This window comes from Xyrauchen texanus, chromosome 13, assembly GCF_025860055.1.
Source record: "Xyrauchen texanus isolate HMW12.3.18 chromosome 13, RBS_HiC_50CHRs, whole genome shotgun sequence".
NCBI lineage: Eukaryota > Metazoa > Chordata > Actinopteri > Cypriniformes > Catostomidae > Xyrauchen > Xyrauchen texanus.
The window spans coordinates 4,111,486-4,131,013 of record NC_068288.1 but is presented as its reverse complement, the minus strand read 5'-3'; the positions used below and the strand labels follow the sequence as shown (position 1 = coordinate 4,131,013).

The window sequence follows — 19,528 nt, the reverse complement described above, 5'->3', positions numbered from 1 at the left end:
ATGTGTTCTTGCATTCTGTCTGTTTGGAGCATCTCACTGTGGTTGCGTCACGTTACTCATTTTGAGCATCTCTGAATGGGTTTTTAAGATGTTGTGTCAAGTGTCAAACAAAGCTTCTCAAAACCACTGCATTATGTTCTGTCTAGCTGTCATTGTTCAGTTGTCGGTTTGTTGCATGTATATCGAAGTTGTACTTCAAGTTTGAATTGCTCTGATGGTAGGGAATTCCTTTTAATGGAATCTAAGTATGTTTTAACACGTCATTTTTTATATAATTAAACACTAACTTAACATGCTAAATCAACAGCCTAAATACCTATATTTAATAAAAAAAAATAGTTAGGGCTGAGGGCCTTATGAAAAAACAATAGATGTCTATGGTATGTCCTAAGTGTGTGGGCTGAGGTGCCAGGCCTGGGGGGTCTCTCTCTGGCACTGATCAGGCAGATGGGGGCATCATGCATCACAGTGCATTCAGAGTTGGGGCAGAAACTCAGACTCTGATCACACGCACGCACACACACACACACGCGCGCACGCATACACATACGCATACGCATAAGCACAGCACAGCACTGTACAGAGGGTGTTTGAGCAATGGCCAGTGGGCCTGGGATTGAGTCTGACCCATCTGGGCTTCCGTAAACACTGCTGCCCTTCCTTTACAATGAACAGGTACAATCTGTGCTCTCACACACAACCTCACTCACACACATGCATGGCTACTTAGCTCTAAATGGGGACATACCATAGACTTCTGCTGTTTTGTATAAAGTAATTCACTTATTACAAGACGACTTGCCAAATACAGAATTAAATGAACACAATACAATTATTTGAGTTTAAATTATGAGAGCACATAATTTCCTTAAAAAATTATTTTTGTGTTTATTTTGCAAAAATAACTGCTCATAATCCAGCTTATTACAAGACTTGCCTATAACTATATTAAATATTGATTCAAGTTTAATTATTTTATTAGCTTACTTTACTTTAATATACGAGCAGTAGGAAAAGAAAGAAGAGATGACTCGCAATACCCGGATGACCGGTGAAATGTCACTCTGTCCCAGGATGTGCTCTCATTATTCAGAAATATCAACTCGCTGGATGGCGCGATTGACTGATCAGAATCAAATATTCAAGAGAGCCATGTGATAAAGATTTATAATTATATCAGTTAGTGACCATAAAGAAAAATAATAACTGGCAATTAGCATTGGCTAAAATTTCAGTATAGTCAAATCGTTGATGTATAGCCTTCTTAAGCCCTTTTTGGATGTCTTTCTGTTTGATAATCTCTAAAAGCAAGGTACATTATTTCAGTCCCATTAGAAAGCTTGCATAAGATCACATTCACATGGGTGTTAATGCAGACTGCCCCTGTGGAATAAAACAGATTGACCATCTGGCAACCCGGCAGCAGAGCCATACAGAGAGAGAGAGTTGCGACAACTCCATTGACTCCAATGGAACGTTTTTTTTACAGCAATGGCGGCTCGTGGAGCCTCTGAATAGTTCCCGGAAGTAGCAGCAAACACATGCCGCGCCGTAGAGATGAAGCAGAACAAACCGTTTGCGACGCACTTTTAAAAGGTGAGACGTTTAAAGAATAATATTATCTTATTATGTATATTATCAGTACATCTAAATAAAAATAACTTGTAAATTAAAACCTTATAGTTGAGTATTACTCATTAAATTAGGAGATAAGGGATGTTATCGGATAACTAACAGATTAGGCAAGGATTGGAGCTGGATAAAGTTAGTAATGAACACCCTATTAATTGTAAAATCTGTTCTCTTGATTCAGTTTCATCCATCGTTTTTGGAATTAGAGAAACGGAGTCTAAACATATATGTTTTGCAGGGTGAGGTAAGTTGCATATTAGTTCAATATAACGTTTTTTCTCCTCTCCATGTCAGTGGGGAAGCCATACATTCGCACACCTTTCTCTGAACGATTGGAGCATCCCCATGCAGCACAGCAAACCATGGTGAAGACTATGCAACGACAACATGAAAGAAAGGACACATACAAAATGCTTGGCATGCTATTTAATTTATTAGAAATGTATTCATGAATTGCTGTAAATAGTTATTGCATTTATTTGAATAAAAATACAAATAAAAAGTAATATCGTAATATATTATTACGATTTAAAATAACTGTTTTCTATTTTAATGTATTTTAAAATGTAATTTACTCCTGTGATGCCAAGCTGAATTTTCAGCCTCATTACTTTTGAACGGCAGTTTATATACGAGTATGCTTAAGTTGTTTTAAAGCTGAATATATTGTGTATATGAATAAGTATTGTAAGAATTATACATTAGATATATGATATTTATAATACATAAATAATTATATTACTATATATAGAATTGTAAGAATTGTAAACAATAAGCTTCATTTCACAAAATTTTACATTTACGTAACTGCTGCAAATAGTTAATAGTTCATTGACCCATTGTGCGGTGGGAGCTGGAAATCACCTGTCACCAGCCTGTCTCTGTTACCATGAGATTAGTGAAAACAATGAACATGAGGTAACATAAAAAGGCAACAGAAACCCTAGCCTGAAATAAGTTGAGGCAAATAACGGTAAGCAAACACTAATCCTCAAATATTAGCTGATTTGATCTTTAAAAAAACAACATCGCTGTAACAACATACTCATGCTACATACATATGTCGGTGTGTTACATAAATATATAAAATAAATGCATTTACTGACTACTAATTACCAGAAATCGCAGTTCTGTCACTCTAACAGTTTGAAATGCCCGCTAAAGCACTTCCTGGAACTATCTGAAGTCTACGTGAATCACGTGACGATCAAGCATTTAGAACTTCCGTTGTCGCAACTCTCTGTCTATATGGCTCTGCCCGGCAGGTGAGAGAACATACGATACCTCCCTCTCTCACAAACACACACGCACAAACATCACTTCCTGTTCAATAAACCTGCAAGGACCGTTACGGTCACTGCTCATGTGCTGTTTTATCCTCGGATAGGGTGTGTTCGAATGTGTGCATGAGAGTTGTTGTAATATTGAATATTTTAACATATACACTCTATTCATTTGTGTTGTAGGGTAGCTCCGCCCACAGTGATGTATAATTGGTTCAGAATACCGCTACACATAGCTGTGTATTAAACATCAAATACGTACTGATTGGCTATTATGGTTTCACTTTTTGCACAGCATTTCGCCAGAATGTCTTTCCATATAAAAGACAATATTCACTGGCCACCACAAAACACTAATGTTACACTCTCACACTTGAGCAGGCACACTTTTTTTTTTTTTTTTTTTTGCCTTGTTTCCAGTAAAATATCTTAAATCATTAAAACAAGACACATTTACCTGAGAAGCAAAATTACATTTTGCATTATTTTCAGATAAATGTAATACAATTGAGTGAGGTCTATGCTTAAAACAAGAACATAGAATTGCCTATGTGATAAAAAAAAAAAAAACTTTCATTCTAGAGGTCGACCGATATATTGTGGAGGCCAAAAAATAGGCCAATGCGATAATTAAAAAAGTCAGAATATTGGCCGATTTATCGGCCTCAGCAATATATCGGTCGACCACTAGAATTAAGGTTATTTTAAATAAAAGTTCCTGTTTGGCCTATTTTTTTTCCTCATGGGTGCCAAAATGGCCTGCTTGCATGTATAGACCGGTGTGAATCACAGTCTGATTTAAAGCAGTCCACATATCAGACGCTTTTGAGCTCATAATGTTAAAGTGCTCGCCTGTTTCATTCTCCCTCTCTCTCAACAGTTCCCAGTAACTTTTAACTACTGATAAAAAAGCAATATCAATAAAACTAATATCATATACCATCTACAAATATGTGCATATCTCGTTTAAACAGATGTAATAAACCAACCTCACACAACTTGAGCTGATCCAGCATCCTGTGGAGCACTCATATATCTTCCTCTGAAGCACATATTCTAACAGTCTCTCCTCAACAGTTCTCTGACACTTTTCTAAAGATAAAAGGCAAATATCAATAAACTTATATTATATACCATCAAATTTGCAGGTATCTCATTTAATAAGATGTAATTCACAAAAATCCAGCATTTCCTTCCAATCGAGTGCTCCTCTAATCAGGGTCAGGATCAAAAGTTCCTCTTATTCACAAATCACACGACCGTCTGTGACAATCCAAGTAGGCGATCCAGGCTGTTTAAATGTCAGGAGATTGAGGCTCGCACTGGATCTGCACAAGCAAGTGAGTCATCGGGCTGTATATGGAGGTACGATGATAATAAGGTGCTTTTCAAACTGTTCGGAGATCCGTTTCCTTAAGAGTTCCATTCATTCAACACAGATGTCAGTTAAGCATTAACTGATTAGGCAGCAAGGTAGCAAGTTAGCTGCTAATGTTTTCTATGCCTATGCAGCCCAAGGTAAAAGCACTTAATGTGCGCTATACGTAAATGTCTTATTCACTATCACTGTATGTGTAACATCCCACGTTGTTACCCCTCCTACCAACCACCAGAGGGAGCCCTCTCCCGAATATTAACACTGTACCGTTTCTGCATTAGTTACTTCCTGTTTGAAATATATAAATACCATGCTGTTTCCACATAGTGCTAAATAAGAGTTAATTATAATTTTATTTTAGCAATTTTATGTTTGTTATTTACCATATTAAATTGTGTGATGTATCAGCATTGTATCAGCCTATCGGCCACAATGCTCTCTGGATATCTGCATCTGCCATCAAAATAAACATATCGGTGGACCACTACTTAATTCAAAGAGTACATGACAAATTTTGTTTTATAAGAATAAACCTCACAAAATTTTGCAAGATATTTTAGAAACCAAGCTCTAATACCATAGTATTAGGAATGTACACTACCAGTCAAAAGCTTTGAAACACTTGACTAAAATGTTTCTCATGATCTTAAAAGTCTTTTGATCTGAAGGTGGTTAAATTAGTTTTGTAGACAAAAATGACTTTCTTTAATGACTCAAATTAATGTTGAAGAGTCGATGCCTGCAAACGGCATACTTTCCCGTTGACCACACGGGAGAGAATATTGCTCATGACTTAGTGTGTTTGTCCAACTGGGGTCTGTCAGAAGAATATATACAATACATATCACTACAGATTGTTTACAGAAATGTCCCATTTTCAGTGGATTTAAAAATAAAAATAAAATTATTATTAATTTATTTAACATGATTGCAGAAGGTGCAATATGTAGATGATGCTCTTGAACTGAGGCATATCAGAAATTTCAGTTTACAGGAAAGTACTGCTATTTTTTTTTTTTTATTGGAATAGTTTTTTTTATTATTTATAAAATAATTGTATTATTTTTTTATTATTATTATTTAACTTTAGCCTTTGTAATACATGTTCTGTGTTTGATTGTTCAATGTTACATGCTTATTAAAAGAAAAACACTTGTTACAGGCAATTCATTTTCTCATCCTTGCATTAGAATATAAAGCAGTTTTGATGGTGTCTCATGTTGTAATGTTCCATGACATGTTTTATCTATTACACAGAGAATATTGAACTTTAGCTATACTTTTTTTTTAAAATCGCAAATCGAATCGTAATCGCAATATCTAATCGCAATTAGATTAGATTTTTTCCCCAAATCATTCAGCCCTAGCCACTATATTAATTTATTTCATTATAAAACTAAAATTTTATAAAAACAAAAAAGAAAAACATTTTTGAAATTGATGACTTGGACCAAATAATAAAGAAAAGCCACCAACAAATGCCCAACATAGATTGGAACTCCTTCAAAACTGTTTAAAAAGCATCCCAGGGTGATACTTCAAGAAGTTGGTTGAGAAAATGTCAAGAGTACATGTCTGCAAATTCTAGGCAAAGGGTGACGACTTTGAAGATGCTAAAATATAACAAAGTTTTGATTTATTTTGGATTTTGTTTCATCACAACATAATTCCTATAGTTTCATTTATGTTAATCCATAGTTTTGATGAATTTACTATTATTCTAAAATGTAAATGAAAAAAAATAATAATAATAAAGAATGAGTAAGTGTTTTACTTTTGACCGGTAGTGTATATTGTTTTAAAGATGTTTAGAAGTTCTTACTGGAAAACAAGACAAAAATATCAAGCACGAAAATTATTTTTCACCACACTACATGAGATAACTTATAAACTCTCACCCTGCTTTTCTCCTCCAGTCTGGTCACCATGACGATGGTGTTAGTTCTCTGCTCCCACACCATCCTCCAGAAGTCACTGAGTGTCTCGGGCAGAGGACCCTGAGTGGCGATGTATGCGTTCTGCTTGCGGTAGCCATCAATGTAGTTGGCATTGATGTAGTCACTTCCTTGTACACCTGCAGGGCACCAGTGCAGTATGAAGACACATTAACACACTGCTACTGAGCATGCATCACACATACAGGTGAGCCTCTTTTTATTTTGTGAAAATATCAAGAGTTTCTGGACTTACCATCAACAGGTGTCAGCACGACTCTAGAGTGGTCGTAAGCGATGACGTTTGCATAGCGGTTCTTCGGCTTGTTGACCTCTAGGTTGGAGTTCTCCCAGGTGAACTGCTGACCAGGGTCAATAGACTGCAAAACAGAAAGACAAAATATGAGCAATATTGTTAGAAAACAAGATCAACACCATTCAAAATTATTTTGGGTGAATGACGTGACACTCATTTTGGTCTGGAATTCACAATTTAAAAAAAAAATTCTCATCCATTTTAGGAAGCTAGATAATACCTTTTTCAAGTCACAATAATAATAATTATTATTATTGGTATAAAATGGTATGAATGTTGTTTAAAAATGTATGAAACCAACATGGACACTAAAAATACATTTCTACGAACTTGACGTTTTTTAAACTATATGTTTAGAAGATTTCTTGGACAACCTTATTTGTCATTGACCAATTTAAAAAAAAAAGAAAATTGGCAGAGCCAGAAGTTGACATGTTGAACTATTCAATTATAAAACAAAGCAATGTTTTGATAGCTCCACAGGGCCACACTGCCCTTTAAAACTTAAAACGCAGTAACTACACCAACATTGAACAAAGAAAAATGGCTTAAAAGTTTGTCCAGACAAATTTGTTTATATAATATTTTCAATGAAATCATTCATGTTTTCTCTGAATAGTTGAGTCAAACCCACCTGTCACAGGACAACTCATAATCTAAGAGACCTAATTTTGGTGTTAACTGAATTTTGCCATAATACATTGTTACTATGTTCAGGAAGTCGACACCTTCATGAACTACTTATACTAGTCAATAAACTGGCACAGGAGAAAGCATTTTAACATAGTGCCAACTGCTTTCTACACAATCATGCCAGCATGAATTGCCACAGGGTTTTAGAGACCTCCCCAAAAAGCCTATACTGCTTTTACCATAGTGATGCAATAAAAGGTCTTCAGGGTGAGATGTATATACTTGTACGCCTGTTCACTAGTTTCTCTGTATGCCATTGTAACGAAAGCCAATCCCCAAGTTCACCCCGCCCCCTCTAGCTCTCACACTCGCTCCCAATCACCAGAATATTAGTTTCACCTGCACTGTTCTATTCCTCTATTTATACCCTGCCCTTTCTCCCCACACTTGTTGGTTATTGTTTAGTTTCCCCTTCGCTTTGCCAGCTCTAGTGTTTCGCTAGCTTCCCCTGTTTAAACTACTCGCTTGTTTTGTCTCTGTGTATTCTGATTCCCCGGCTTCGACCTTACGCTTCCCCTTACTACGCTTCTTTGGATTTGCCCCTTTGTTATATTCTGATCTCCCGGCCTCGACCTTACGTTCCCCTTGACTCCGCTTCTCTGGATTTGCCCCTTTGTACTTTTGCCATTCTGCCAATAAAGCAGTTTTACCCGACATTGTGACTATCTCTTATTGTGCATGTTACATAATAACCAACCTCACAAAATTTAGTCACAATGGATTCGGTGGAAAACCTCCACGGCTCACTAGAGCGGATTTGTGCGGCGATTTCTGCCCAAGGATCTACGGTTGGGAGACATGACCAAGCGCTCACAACCCAGGGGCAGCAGATACAGGAGATACTACAGACGGTACGTGCGCTTTCTGATCAGTTTAACCCTGTTCCACCTGTGTCTGTCCCTGAACCTGTTGATGCTCCCAACGTGTTCCCGAGCGCCGTGAGTTTTCAACCCCCCGAGAGATTTGATGGCTCTTCGGACGCTTGCCAAGGGTTTTTAATGCAGTGCAGTGTTTACATGATGTATCACCCCCTTTTACGCTCTGACAGTGAGAGAATTCACTTTTTGATCTCACTTCTCACTGGCAAAGCACGGCAATGGGCCACCGCGTTATGGACGGCCGATAGCCCACTTCTTGCGTCATACGACCAATTCTGTCACCAGATTTCTGTGGTGTTTGATCACCCTGCAGCTGGTAGAGATGTGGGCAGCCGCCTCGTGTTTCTCAAACAGGCGTCACGCACTGCCTCCGATTATGCACTTGATTTCCGCACCCTTGCCGCGGGTAGCGGGTGGAGCGACCCCGCTCTTCTAAAATTCTACCGTCTGGGTTTGAGTAGCCAACTGCAGATGGAGCTCGCCTGTAGAGGAGAATCACTGTCGCTGGAGGAGTATATTCAACTCTCCATTACTGTTGATAACCTCCTTCGCGATCGCGCTTATCGAAGCTCTTCGGTCATCTCTGAGCGTACGGTGGGTGCAAACTCATCTCACCCCCCACCTCTCGAAAGCTCTTCCAATCCGGAACCCATGCAGCTCTGTCGCGCTCCATTAACCCCTGCAGAGCACACTAGACGTTTAACACAGAGCCTCTGTCTGTACTGTGGCAAACCGGGTCATCGCATTGCCTCATGCCCGGCCTGTCCTCAGCCTTCTCTCTCCAGAAGCCAGGTCAGAACGTCCGTCATTCTGAGCATTACCCAGAAACAAGTCTGCCTCCCAGTGGTTTTGAATTTTAATAATGTCTCCTTTTCTACCCCAGCCCTAGTTGATTCCGGGGCAGCGGGGAATTTTTTGGACGATGGCTTGGTCCAAAGACTTGGTATCCCACTCAGCCCGGTCGTGCCACCTCTCAAGGTTAATTCTTTGGATGGGGCACCCCTCGGGTCAGGGTTCATTTCCTTCAGAACCATGCCATTGTCCCTCCAAGTAGGCTTGTTCCACAAGGAACATATTCAGTTTTTTATTGTTCAGTCACCTAGGGACCCAGTAGTTTTGGGTCACCCCTGGTTATCACTTCACGACCCCCATATTTCCTGGCGCACGGGGGAGCTGTTGCGTTGGACCGACCATTGTCTGTCCCACTGTATCTCCCTTCCTGTCTTCTCAACCTCCGTAGAGAGCCCCGAGGTGAGATCTCCGGTCTCCATTCCCCCGGAGTATTCCTCTTACGCTGATGTGTTCGAGAAAACCCAGGTTAATCTCCCTCCACATCGTAGTGTGGACTGCGCCATCGATCTCCTTCCGGGGTCCCCGCTCCCTAAGAGCAGAGTATACCCATTAACGCTACCTGAAACCAAGGCCATGGAGGACTACATCGACGAGGCGCTTAGTCTCGGCATAATATGACCATCCACCTCCCCAGTAGCGTCGGGCTTCTTCTTCGTAGACAAGAAGGATGGCGGGCTTCGCCCCTGCATCGATTACCGTGCCTTGAATAAAGCAATGGTGAAGTTCGCCTATCCCTTGCCTCTCATCCAGCCGGCCCTCGAGCAAGTCAGCAAGGCCAAGATCTTCACCAAGCTTGACCTCAGGAGCGCATACAACCTCGTGCACATTCGTAAGGGGGACGAGTGGAAGACTGCGTTCATCACCACCAGGGGGCACTACGAATACTTGGTGATGCCGTATGGCCTCGCTAACTCCCCCTCGGTGTTTCAGTCGTTCATGAACGAGGTCTTCTGAGACATGCTGGACCAATTCCTCGTCGTCTACGTAGACGATCTTTTAATTCACTCCTCCACACTCTCGGAACACACCAACCACGTCTCGAGGGTGTTACAGAGACTGAGAGAGCACGACCTGTTCGTTAAAGCAGAGAAGTGTGCCTTTCACCGTTCCTCCGTTTCCTTTCTGGGCTATATCTTGTCTGCAGGAACGATGGAGATGGAGACCAACAAGGTTGCCGCAGTCCTGTCCTGGCCGGAACCTAGGACGATGAAGGAGCTCCAACGGTTTCTAGGTTTCGCCAACTACTACAGGCGCTTCATCCGAGACTTCGGTAAGATCGCCGCACCCCTCACTGCTCTGACACGAGGCAATCCGAAGTCCCTCACATGGAGCGCACCCGCTCAGCAGGCCTTCCAAGCTCTAAAGGACGCTTTTACCACTTCCCCGGTTCTCCAGCAACCAGATCCCACTCTCCTGTTCGTGGTAGAGGTGGACGCCTCTGAAGTGGGGGTGGGAGCGGTACTCTCACAACCACACGGGAGTCCCGCTAAGCTGTACCCTTGTGCCTTCTACTCCCATAAACTGTCCTCCCCCGAACAAAACTACGACGTCGGGAATAGAGAGTTGCTGGCCATTAAGCTAGCCCTAGAGGAATGGCGTCATTGGTTGGAGGGTTCTAAGTTCCCTTTCGTTGTCTTCACCGACCACAAGAACCTGGAGTACCTTCGCTCAGCCAAGAGGTTGAACCCCAGGCAAGCCAGGTGGGCCATGTTCTTCACCCGTTTCAACTTCTCTGTCACTTTTTGCCCAGGCTCCAAAAACACCAAGGCTGACGCCCTCTCTCGTCTCTTCAGCTACGGCTCTAAACCTCCGGGGCCAGAGACTATTCTCCCCACATCGTGCGTCGTAGCACCCGTTAGGTGGGAATTGATGGAAGCCATCCTACAGGCTCAAGGTAACGAGCCTGCGCCTCCTCAAACCCCCCCAACAAGATGTACGTACCCACCATTATTCACCCTCAGCTAATGCAGTGGGTCCACACTTCCCTTTGTTCCGGCCATCCGGGTATCACCCGTTCCACTGAGCTACTCGCGAGGAGATTTTGGTGGCCCTCACTCAAGGACGACGTCCATGACTATGTCCTCTCCTGTCCAGTCTGTGCCCAGTCCAAAACTCCTCGTCACCTTCCCGCTGGGCTCCTCCAACCGTTGCCCATACCCGATCGGCCGTGGTCCCACATCGCCATGGACTTTATCACCGACTTACCTCCCTCCGACGGTCGGACGGAGATCCTAGTGGTGATAGACAGGGTTTCTAAGATGTGCCGCTTGATTCCCCTACCTGGACTACCCAACGCTACCCAACTAGCCGACCTCATGATTAACCACGTCTTCTGGAACTTCGGCATTCCCGAGGAGATTACGTCAGATAGAGGGACCCAATTCACGTCTCGCTTCTGGCGAGCCTTCAGCGACAGACTAGGCATCCAGCTAAACTTCTCCTCGGGATACCACCCCCAAACCAGTGGCCAGACTGAGCACCTCAACCAGGAGATAGGGAAATACCTAAGAGCCTACTGTGCCCAGAACCAGGGTAACTGGCACACCTACCTTCCTTGGGCCGAATACGCCCAAAATAGCCTGGTCAGCTCTTCGACTCGCCTCACCCCATTCCAGTGCATCCTGGGCTATCAGCCACCCCTTTTCCTTTGGGAGGCCGATCCCAGTGATGTTCCGGCGGTGGATGCCTGGGCCCAGAAGTGCACCCAGGTCTGGAGAGCCACCCATGACCGTCTACAATGCACCACTCAGACCCAGAAATCCAAGGCAGACCGCCGACGCCGACCTGCCCCTATATTCCATCCGGGCCAGCAGGTGTGGTTATCAACCCGAGACATCCGTCTTCATCTCCTGTCCAAGAAGCTGAGCCCTAAGTATGTCGGCCCTTTTAAGATTGTGCGTAGAATTAACCCTGTCACCTATAAATTACTTTTGCCACCCCGCTACAAAATTTGTCCTGTGTTTCATGTCTCCCTCCTTAAGCCCGTATTCTACAGCCCCATGTTCCCGCCCACTGCATCCCAGACACCCCCTCCACCACTCGATGTCGGAGGTCAGCTCGCCTATATTGTCTGGGCCTTGATAGACTCCCGACATCGGGGTGGCCAGTTGCAGTATCTGGTAGACTGGGAGGGCTACGGACCTGAGGAACAGTCGTGGGTACAGTCGAGGGATGTCTTGGACCAAGCTCTCAAGCTTGATTAATATCGCCAGTATCCCGATCGTCCCGCACCACTTCCCAGAGGTCGCGCTCCTCGTAACCGAGCGTGGCCGTCCGTAGCAGAGGGGGGAACGCCAATCCCCAAGTTCACCCCACCCCCTCTAGCTCTCACACTCGCTCCCAATCACCGGAATATTAGTTTCACCTGCACTGTTCTATTCCTCTATTTATACCCTGCCCTTTCTCCCCACACTGGTTGGTTATTGTTTAGTTTCCCCTTCGCTTTGCCAGCTCTAGTGTTTCGCTAGCTTCCCCTGTTTAAACTACTCGCTTGTTTTGTCTCTGTGTATTCTGATTCCCCGGCTTCGACCTTACGCTTCCCCTTACTACGCTTCTTTGGATTTGCCTCTTTGTTATATTCTGATCTCCCGGCCTCGACCTTACGCTCCCCTTGACTCCGCTTCTCTGGATTTGCCCCTTTGTACTTTTGCCATTCTGCCAATAAAGCAGTTTTACCCGACATTGTGACTATCTCTTCTTGTGCGTGTTACAGCCATTTTCTATAAAGCACTAATTACACAATGAACCATATGAAACGTGGGAATGTTAAAGGGGTCATGACATGAGAAACCAAATTTGCCTTGATCTTTTGGTATATAAGAGGTCTTTGTATCATTAAAACGTCCTGCAAGTTTAATATTTTAAGACGTCCTCCCCATTCTAAACGAATCATTTATTTAATCAAACTCAAAATACAGCTCGTTCTGGATTCATGGTTAGAAGTGACGTGTCGGTTAGAAGTGACGTAACAGCGTTTGCATATGACCGCCTCCAGCGCAAGACAACTACGCTCATTTCAGTATCGCCGTGCGCTTCACAAGTGTTCAGTCGATGGACAGCGAGCTCTGACAGAGACTACTTGTGCACAGGAAAATTACGATGCCACACAGATGTGCTGTTCCTGGCTGTGGTCAAACAAAACCTCTGAATAAGCTGCCGAAAGATCCAGACGTCAGGGAAAAATGGATGCAGTTTATTTTTTGCGGACGTTCCAGTCACGGCAGTGTTAACTTAAGCGTTTGTTCTGTACATTTTAAGGATGACTGTTTTGAGAACAAATCTCAATATGATGCTGGCTTTGCCAGAAAACTGTTGCTCAAAGATAAGTCCGTGCCGACTATTCTGGGAACAACGACGACGCAAACTGTAAGTAATCTATTTTAAACTTTAAACTACTTTTTAAAGCGCAATTTCATTCATTATGAATAATCACAGTGTTTTTACTTAGTTTACTTGCATATTGTTCTGGCTGGGGGCGTCAATAATTGATACATAGGCACTGACGTTAGCCAATCATAACAGTGGGCGTTAACACTGAAGTCTTAAATGGAAAACGCCCCCAAAACAGACTGTTTGAATCAGAGGATGAGAAACAGGGTGGGAAAAGGTCATAAATCACTAGAATTTAAAAGTTTTTCTTAAAAAAAAATATATTAATACTATAATTGCACCTAAGGGAACATAATAATACAATAAAAAAAACCATGTCATGACCCCTTTAAAGCTTTTAAGCAGGCAAAATGTGTCCCATGGGTGGTGGCATGTTCAGTTTGTTGTAAGAGCAATGTGACATTTTTCTAAATATAGATCACATACAGCAAACTGGGGGCTGATATCCTCTCTGCCGACACATGGATTATGAAGAACTGCCCATGGATAATACATGGGCAGAATAATGGACAAAATACATCTAAAAATTTGACCTTTGTCTTTGTGCACTACTGAGGACTGTATTAATTGCTTGCAAAAACAGTATTAACACACATAAATACATGAAGAAATAAATCCAATACAAAAAGGCAATATATTGTTTATTTTCACATTATATTGAACATAAGCCTATCATTGGCCTATAGTCCACAGCAATCCATTTTGCAACTGAATTGGTCTATCTGTCTGAGATACTTTTATTATAAGGGCTTTTCTAAGGACAATTTAATGTACACATACATCAGATGGACACATTTGGAGCGTCTCAATTTGGTTGCGTTGCATCATAAACACCGCTTTTCAGGTCACTGTATTAAGTTAAACATAGCATTTGGAATTGCGTTCTGACCTACAGTTTGTATGTAAGAATGCATTCTCATCTTGTGGTGTCTCTAGTGTCAAGAAAGTTTGAGTGAGGATTGTTGTCTGTACAGCTGCGTGTTGCCTATAAAGCTGGAATTTCTCTTTTCTGGCCCCTGCTGAAAACAGGAATCTCAAGTGAGAGATTTCAAATGATGAGAGAATTGACACATGACTTAACATTGTGTTAAGTCAAGTCATCTAATTGTCACATTGAGGCTTTAAAGGGGTCATGACATGCCTCTTTTTTTATTCTAAAATGTTCCTTGAGGTTCACTTATAATATTAGTTTAGTTTCTTACACAAACAGTCAGATATTTGTAAAACATGATCATTTTCCAGCCTCATTCTGACCCTCTGTCAGAAACACTCGGATTTGGTGCTGTTTCTCTTTAAGACTTTACAGTAAATACCACTGTTATGATTGGCTCTCTGCTCTTGACTGACCAGCCATCTCACTGCTTACCTCTACTGGGTGGGGCTATGGAAGCGACAAGGTAAAGTGGGCATTCATGTGTTGTTGTGGAGGTGGCTACCACAGCGTGACATCACAATGTGGAGGAAGTAGAGAGTCGTTTTGGCAGCTTGGTTCAACAAATGCTCTTTTTGCAGTGAAGAGGATGTTTTGAGCTCTGAAACCTACAGTATTTCTTTCTAGTACAATGACCTCTTTTATGTCAAAAGATCAAGTAAAATTGAATTCTTCATGTTTTGGGTGTATGTGACTGATGGGAGGATGTGGTATCTCTCTGTGTTGACTGTGAATCTCGAGTTGCTTTCCATAATAAAATGAAACTTTTCTTTTTTGATATTACATTGATGTGGCTGAGTGTAAATGGAACTTGCTTTTTTAATCAGATAGCAATCCAATCATTAAAAACACATGAAGTGACCAAGTTTAAATACTCCATAAAGGAATCTAGTTTAGTTAAAATGCATTTCGACTTTTGAAACTGTACTAAGTGAATACAGCACCGTATTGTTATTAAAAGGGTAACAGTCAGTCTTAGATGTGCGTTATGAGAGATGTTGGTATGTCCAGTTTTAATTATAATGGGCTGCAGTAATGGCAGAGCATCTTCATCATGCACTTTGGGATTATGGACCAAATGAATAATGATCTCCCTCATAGAGAGAGAGAAAGACCTCACACCTTTTGATGACTGCTATTGGACAGGCTCACCTCTATCTGTTTCTTTCTTTTTATTTACATATATCTCAAAATCTCATTCTCTCCATCTTTGAATACAATCCCCTCCCCGTGAGCCCACCTTTATCCTGTTAGCTTGTTTAGTATTGCAGTTTAATGAAAGTCATTGGCTGTTGGATTACTCATTGTTTCCTGAGTATTTGATGTCTACTGTATATTAAACATTTGATTGTTTTAGCAATTCTACGAGCTGGCCGCCATGCAATAACAATTCATGCAGGCAACAGAGTATCGCCCCTTACTCCATAAACACACACACACACACACACACACTACAGGTTTAGATGTCTAATATACCAGGTGGCCGTTCTCAAGCTTTAATTTCAAGCTCTGGTGATCTGGGTACTACCTAAGATGCTTATGTGACCGTGTGCAAGTTTTGGCCTGAATGTGTGTGAGTAAAGGCTGCTGTATTTATGCATTTGTACGTTACAGTGGCTATGTTTGCATGCACTCATTTTCATCAATCCGATTAAATTCAATCTGACTGCAGATTCCGAATGTACTGTTTATATGTCCCCTAAATTGTGCAATCTGACAAAAATTTTAATTTACATGCGCATTACATGTATTCCGAACTAAACTTCTGCGCATGCTAAGAGCGTCAGCCGTTGTGTTCTGAAGAAGCAGAGAAAGGCTGAGAAAGTAAGAATGGCATCAAAGTCCGTAATTGGTGTTTTTGTTTTGTTGAGATATCTAAAAATATGTCAGAAAAGCTTTCTTCTTATAGAATTCACTCTACTCTGCAAACAAAGTATTAGAAGCCGCATCTAATACCCTGTCTGATTTTTTTTAACATGTATTTGCCTCATGCCCATTCTTCCTCCAATCTAACCACAGGCATCTCTGGATGCGAGTCCAAAGTAAAGACATGTAGGTGAGAGTTGTCCTTAAAGGAGTTTACAGATTCTGAATGGAAACAAAATAATAGGGACTTTATGCAACATCTGCAGATGGGACACAACGCAAAAATCACTAAGCAATAATGACGGCGGAACGGAGCAATTAATCAATCAAGGAAAAAAAAAGGAAGGCTATTAAAAACAGCAAGAGAAGGGATGCGTCAGAAGAAGCGTTTACTCTTGTACGATATAAATAGCCTACGTCTAAAACCTAGATATTATTATTAATAGTCTACTGATATTTTTTGAGGTCTTTTATTTAAAGTCTATCACCGTGTGTAATTTAACATTAACTTAACATTCAAGAAAGTGTTCATTTTCACATAGTCTGTTATTTTTGTCTTCATTTTTCTCTTTTGACTTGAGTGTCCTTTACATTTAGTAAAAGTTTCATATTCATTCACTTTAGTCAATTTTAGTCAAGTCTAAAATGGCATATAATTTCAGTTGACAAGACATTTTAATTGATGATAAAAACAGTGCAAAATCAATACACATGTATAGAATCAAACTGTAACAGCTCAAACTTAAACCAAATATTCAAATAGTCTTACAATTATTTAAAAATGTATCAAACGTTTTAAAGATGAACATGTTTAACAAGCAAAATCAGGGCTCCAGACTGTGACTAAAATTTGCAACCAAAAATAATTTATTGCGACTATAATTTAAAATCTAGTCACCAATGGCAACAGTAGGGTTGTTTGCGTTCATATGTGGTTTCATCAGATATCATCTTGTGAGCTATTGAATATATTTTTAGAACGCGCACCACCAGTGTGTCTCGCGCCTCTTTTCACCTGTTCTGTTTCTGACCAGCTTGCTGCACCGCATGCATTAACAAACCCAGTGCGAGAGAGTCGTGAACAAACTACTCTTTTGAGCCAGATCTTTTTCACGAATCACCCGAAAAGATCTGAGAGTTTGAACTCAGAAGCTTAGGTTAGTAGTTTAAATTAGTTTGAATCCGATTCACTTTCTCAGCTAATCAGCCGTCAGTGTGCTCACAACTGTGAGTGCATACATCAAAATAAAAGTTCCATGCGTATTTCAGGTTTCTTTACAAATAAAAGTCCCGTATTGTGTAGCATTTTGTTTTCTGTGTCTGGGCCAATTGGTAACAGTAAAACACTTATATATATATATATATTCAACAGGAAGTTACCCCCCCCCATATTTTAATAATTTTTGTTTCCCTCCCCCCTGTCCCCTCCCAGATTCAGGAAGGCGGGGATGACCTGCCGACAGACGGGGCTTAGGGCACACCCTCCCCTAGGGAAAGAGGGGTGGAGGGGTGTACTTCATGCCAGGGGCTCCCCGGCCTGAGAGAACGAGGGAGGAATGTGACAGGGCGGAGGGCGTGGCCGGGTCGTGATTTTACACACCAGGTCCCTTATCAAGCTAATTAAGCCTCTGAGAGGGATAAAGGCCGACTGCGGATGGTGGTGCGATAGAGAGAGAGAATGTTTAAAGGGAGCTGTCCATCCTATGTGTGTGTTTGTGTCTTTTGGTTTCAGTTTTACATTAAAATATTATTTATATTGTCAAGCCGGTTCTCGCCTCCTCCTTTCCCTTATACCCCTTTACAAAACTGCATCTAAAACTTCTCTTCAACCTTGCAAATTACTTTACCCTTTTCTTCAGTATCCTGTCCTATAATTACAAATTTGCTGGCATGTAGATGTAAGTCAGATGTAGCACAAAACACATTTGCACTGTTTTCTAGCTACAGAAGTCATTTATAATAGATCTGTTCTCCTCCTCTTATTGTCATGATTTATCATTGTAGAAACACAAAATATTTCATACGAATCTGTTGTAGGACATCAACAAGCAATAATCCCTCAGTGAATTTTATACCATTTAGTGAAGGGGGTATTTATCTAGTTCACCCAAAAATGAAAAATAAAAATGGAAAAAACAAAACAGCATTTTGGTTTGAAACGACATAAGTAAATGACAGAACTTAACATTTTTAGTTGAACTATCCCTTTATATAGTTTACCTCATATTCCTGTGAGAAGCGCAGGCCATCATTGGCTTTTAGCCGCTCGATGTGGTCAGCCAAAGCACAATCAGAAACTGGAGGGTGTTCCCGCATTCCTGCAGGGACAAAAAGAGAGAATTAATCGATAAGATATATTTTTTATCAGCTTGTTTTGTTATAGTTGGCTGAATTGTGAGGAAAAAACACAGTTCGGCACAGTTTTAACATTTTCTGAAAATGGGTATACTTTGTGCAGTGAGGCAGCATGAAAAAGAGAGAGATTGAAGGCAAAAGAGAGAGAGAGAGAGAGCACAAAGCTTGAAGCACCATGCTATGTGCTAAGACTATTAGAAGTGATGTCATCAGTGAATGGACATGCTCATTGGATGGTTAAGGTAACATAAGCTGTCCTGATACAACCATGATGGCATGTTAATGACATTGTGCACAGAAGAACAACGACCTGACCACATATTTCTGATATAAACAAACAAACAACGTTTATTATGTTCCCCACAGTCCTTCTTTTCTGTAAGGAATGCTTAAGCGTGTTTTTAGAAAGACAGCCTGTGGAAAGGACATGAGAGATGGTGAAGCTGAGAGCAGCCAGTGTGGTGGCTTGATGTACAACTGGGAGGGAGGTGGGGAGGTAGTCAAAGATCATACAGCAAAACAAGAGTGAAACTAACTTGTAGTGTTAGGGCAGCTAAAGGCACTTGTACCTGCAGAGAGAAAATGAGGAGGGTCTGTGATATATGTCGCTTATAGAGGAGAGAACAGGAGAGGAGATTCCATTATTTGAAATATTTCTGAGTTTAATTAGACTCTGAAAAGTGGGCTATGAAATGATAGGTTAATTTTATTTTTCCCACCTGTGTGGCCTTTGTTTTATCAACAGAAACAAAAAACTAATTTCAGGGACAGAAAATGTTCATGCATTTCTTATTGAACATTATAATAATGTGCACTTAATGTATTTATTGTGCACAGCCTGACCAAAGACATTTAATAATAAATATGGTAAATTCTGATGTCATGCTGTTGGAAAACTGTTCCATTTGCTTACTATGTTTGTCCTGGTAACTTACTATTGATATACAGTCAGGTCCATAAATATTGGGACATCGACACAATTCTAATATTTTTGGCTCTATACACCACCACAATGGATTTG

At 41.1% G+C, this 19,528-nt stretch overlaps 1 protein-coding gene across 4 annotated transcripts in view; it reads right to left on the bottom strand.

The window, feature by feature from the left end:
* Nucleotides 1-19,528, bottom strand: part of LOC127653876 (receptor-type tyrosine-protein phosphatase F-like) — a 440,914-nt gene that overhangs the window by 38,610 nt on the left and 382,776 nt on the right. For 3 of the 4 annotated variants that reach the window (XM_052140683.1, XM_052140685.1, XM_052140686.1), the window contains 4 exons: nt 19,044-19,076; nt 18,373-18,470; nt 6,484-6,607; nt 6,192-6,367 (listed from right to left, as the gene is read on the bottom strand). In XM_052140683.1, the coding sequence (XP_051996643.1) occupies nt 6,192-6,367; nt 6,484-6,607; nt 18,373-18,470; nt 19,044-19,076 (431 nt within the window). The remainder of the gene's footprint in view (nt 1-6,191; nt 6,368-6,483; nt 6,608-18,372; nt 18,471-19,043; nt 19,077-19,528) is intronic. The other variant, XM_052140684.1, reaches the window with a different exon arrangement.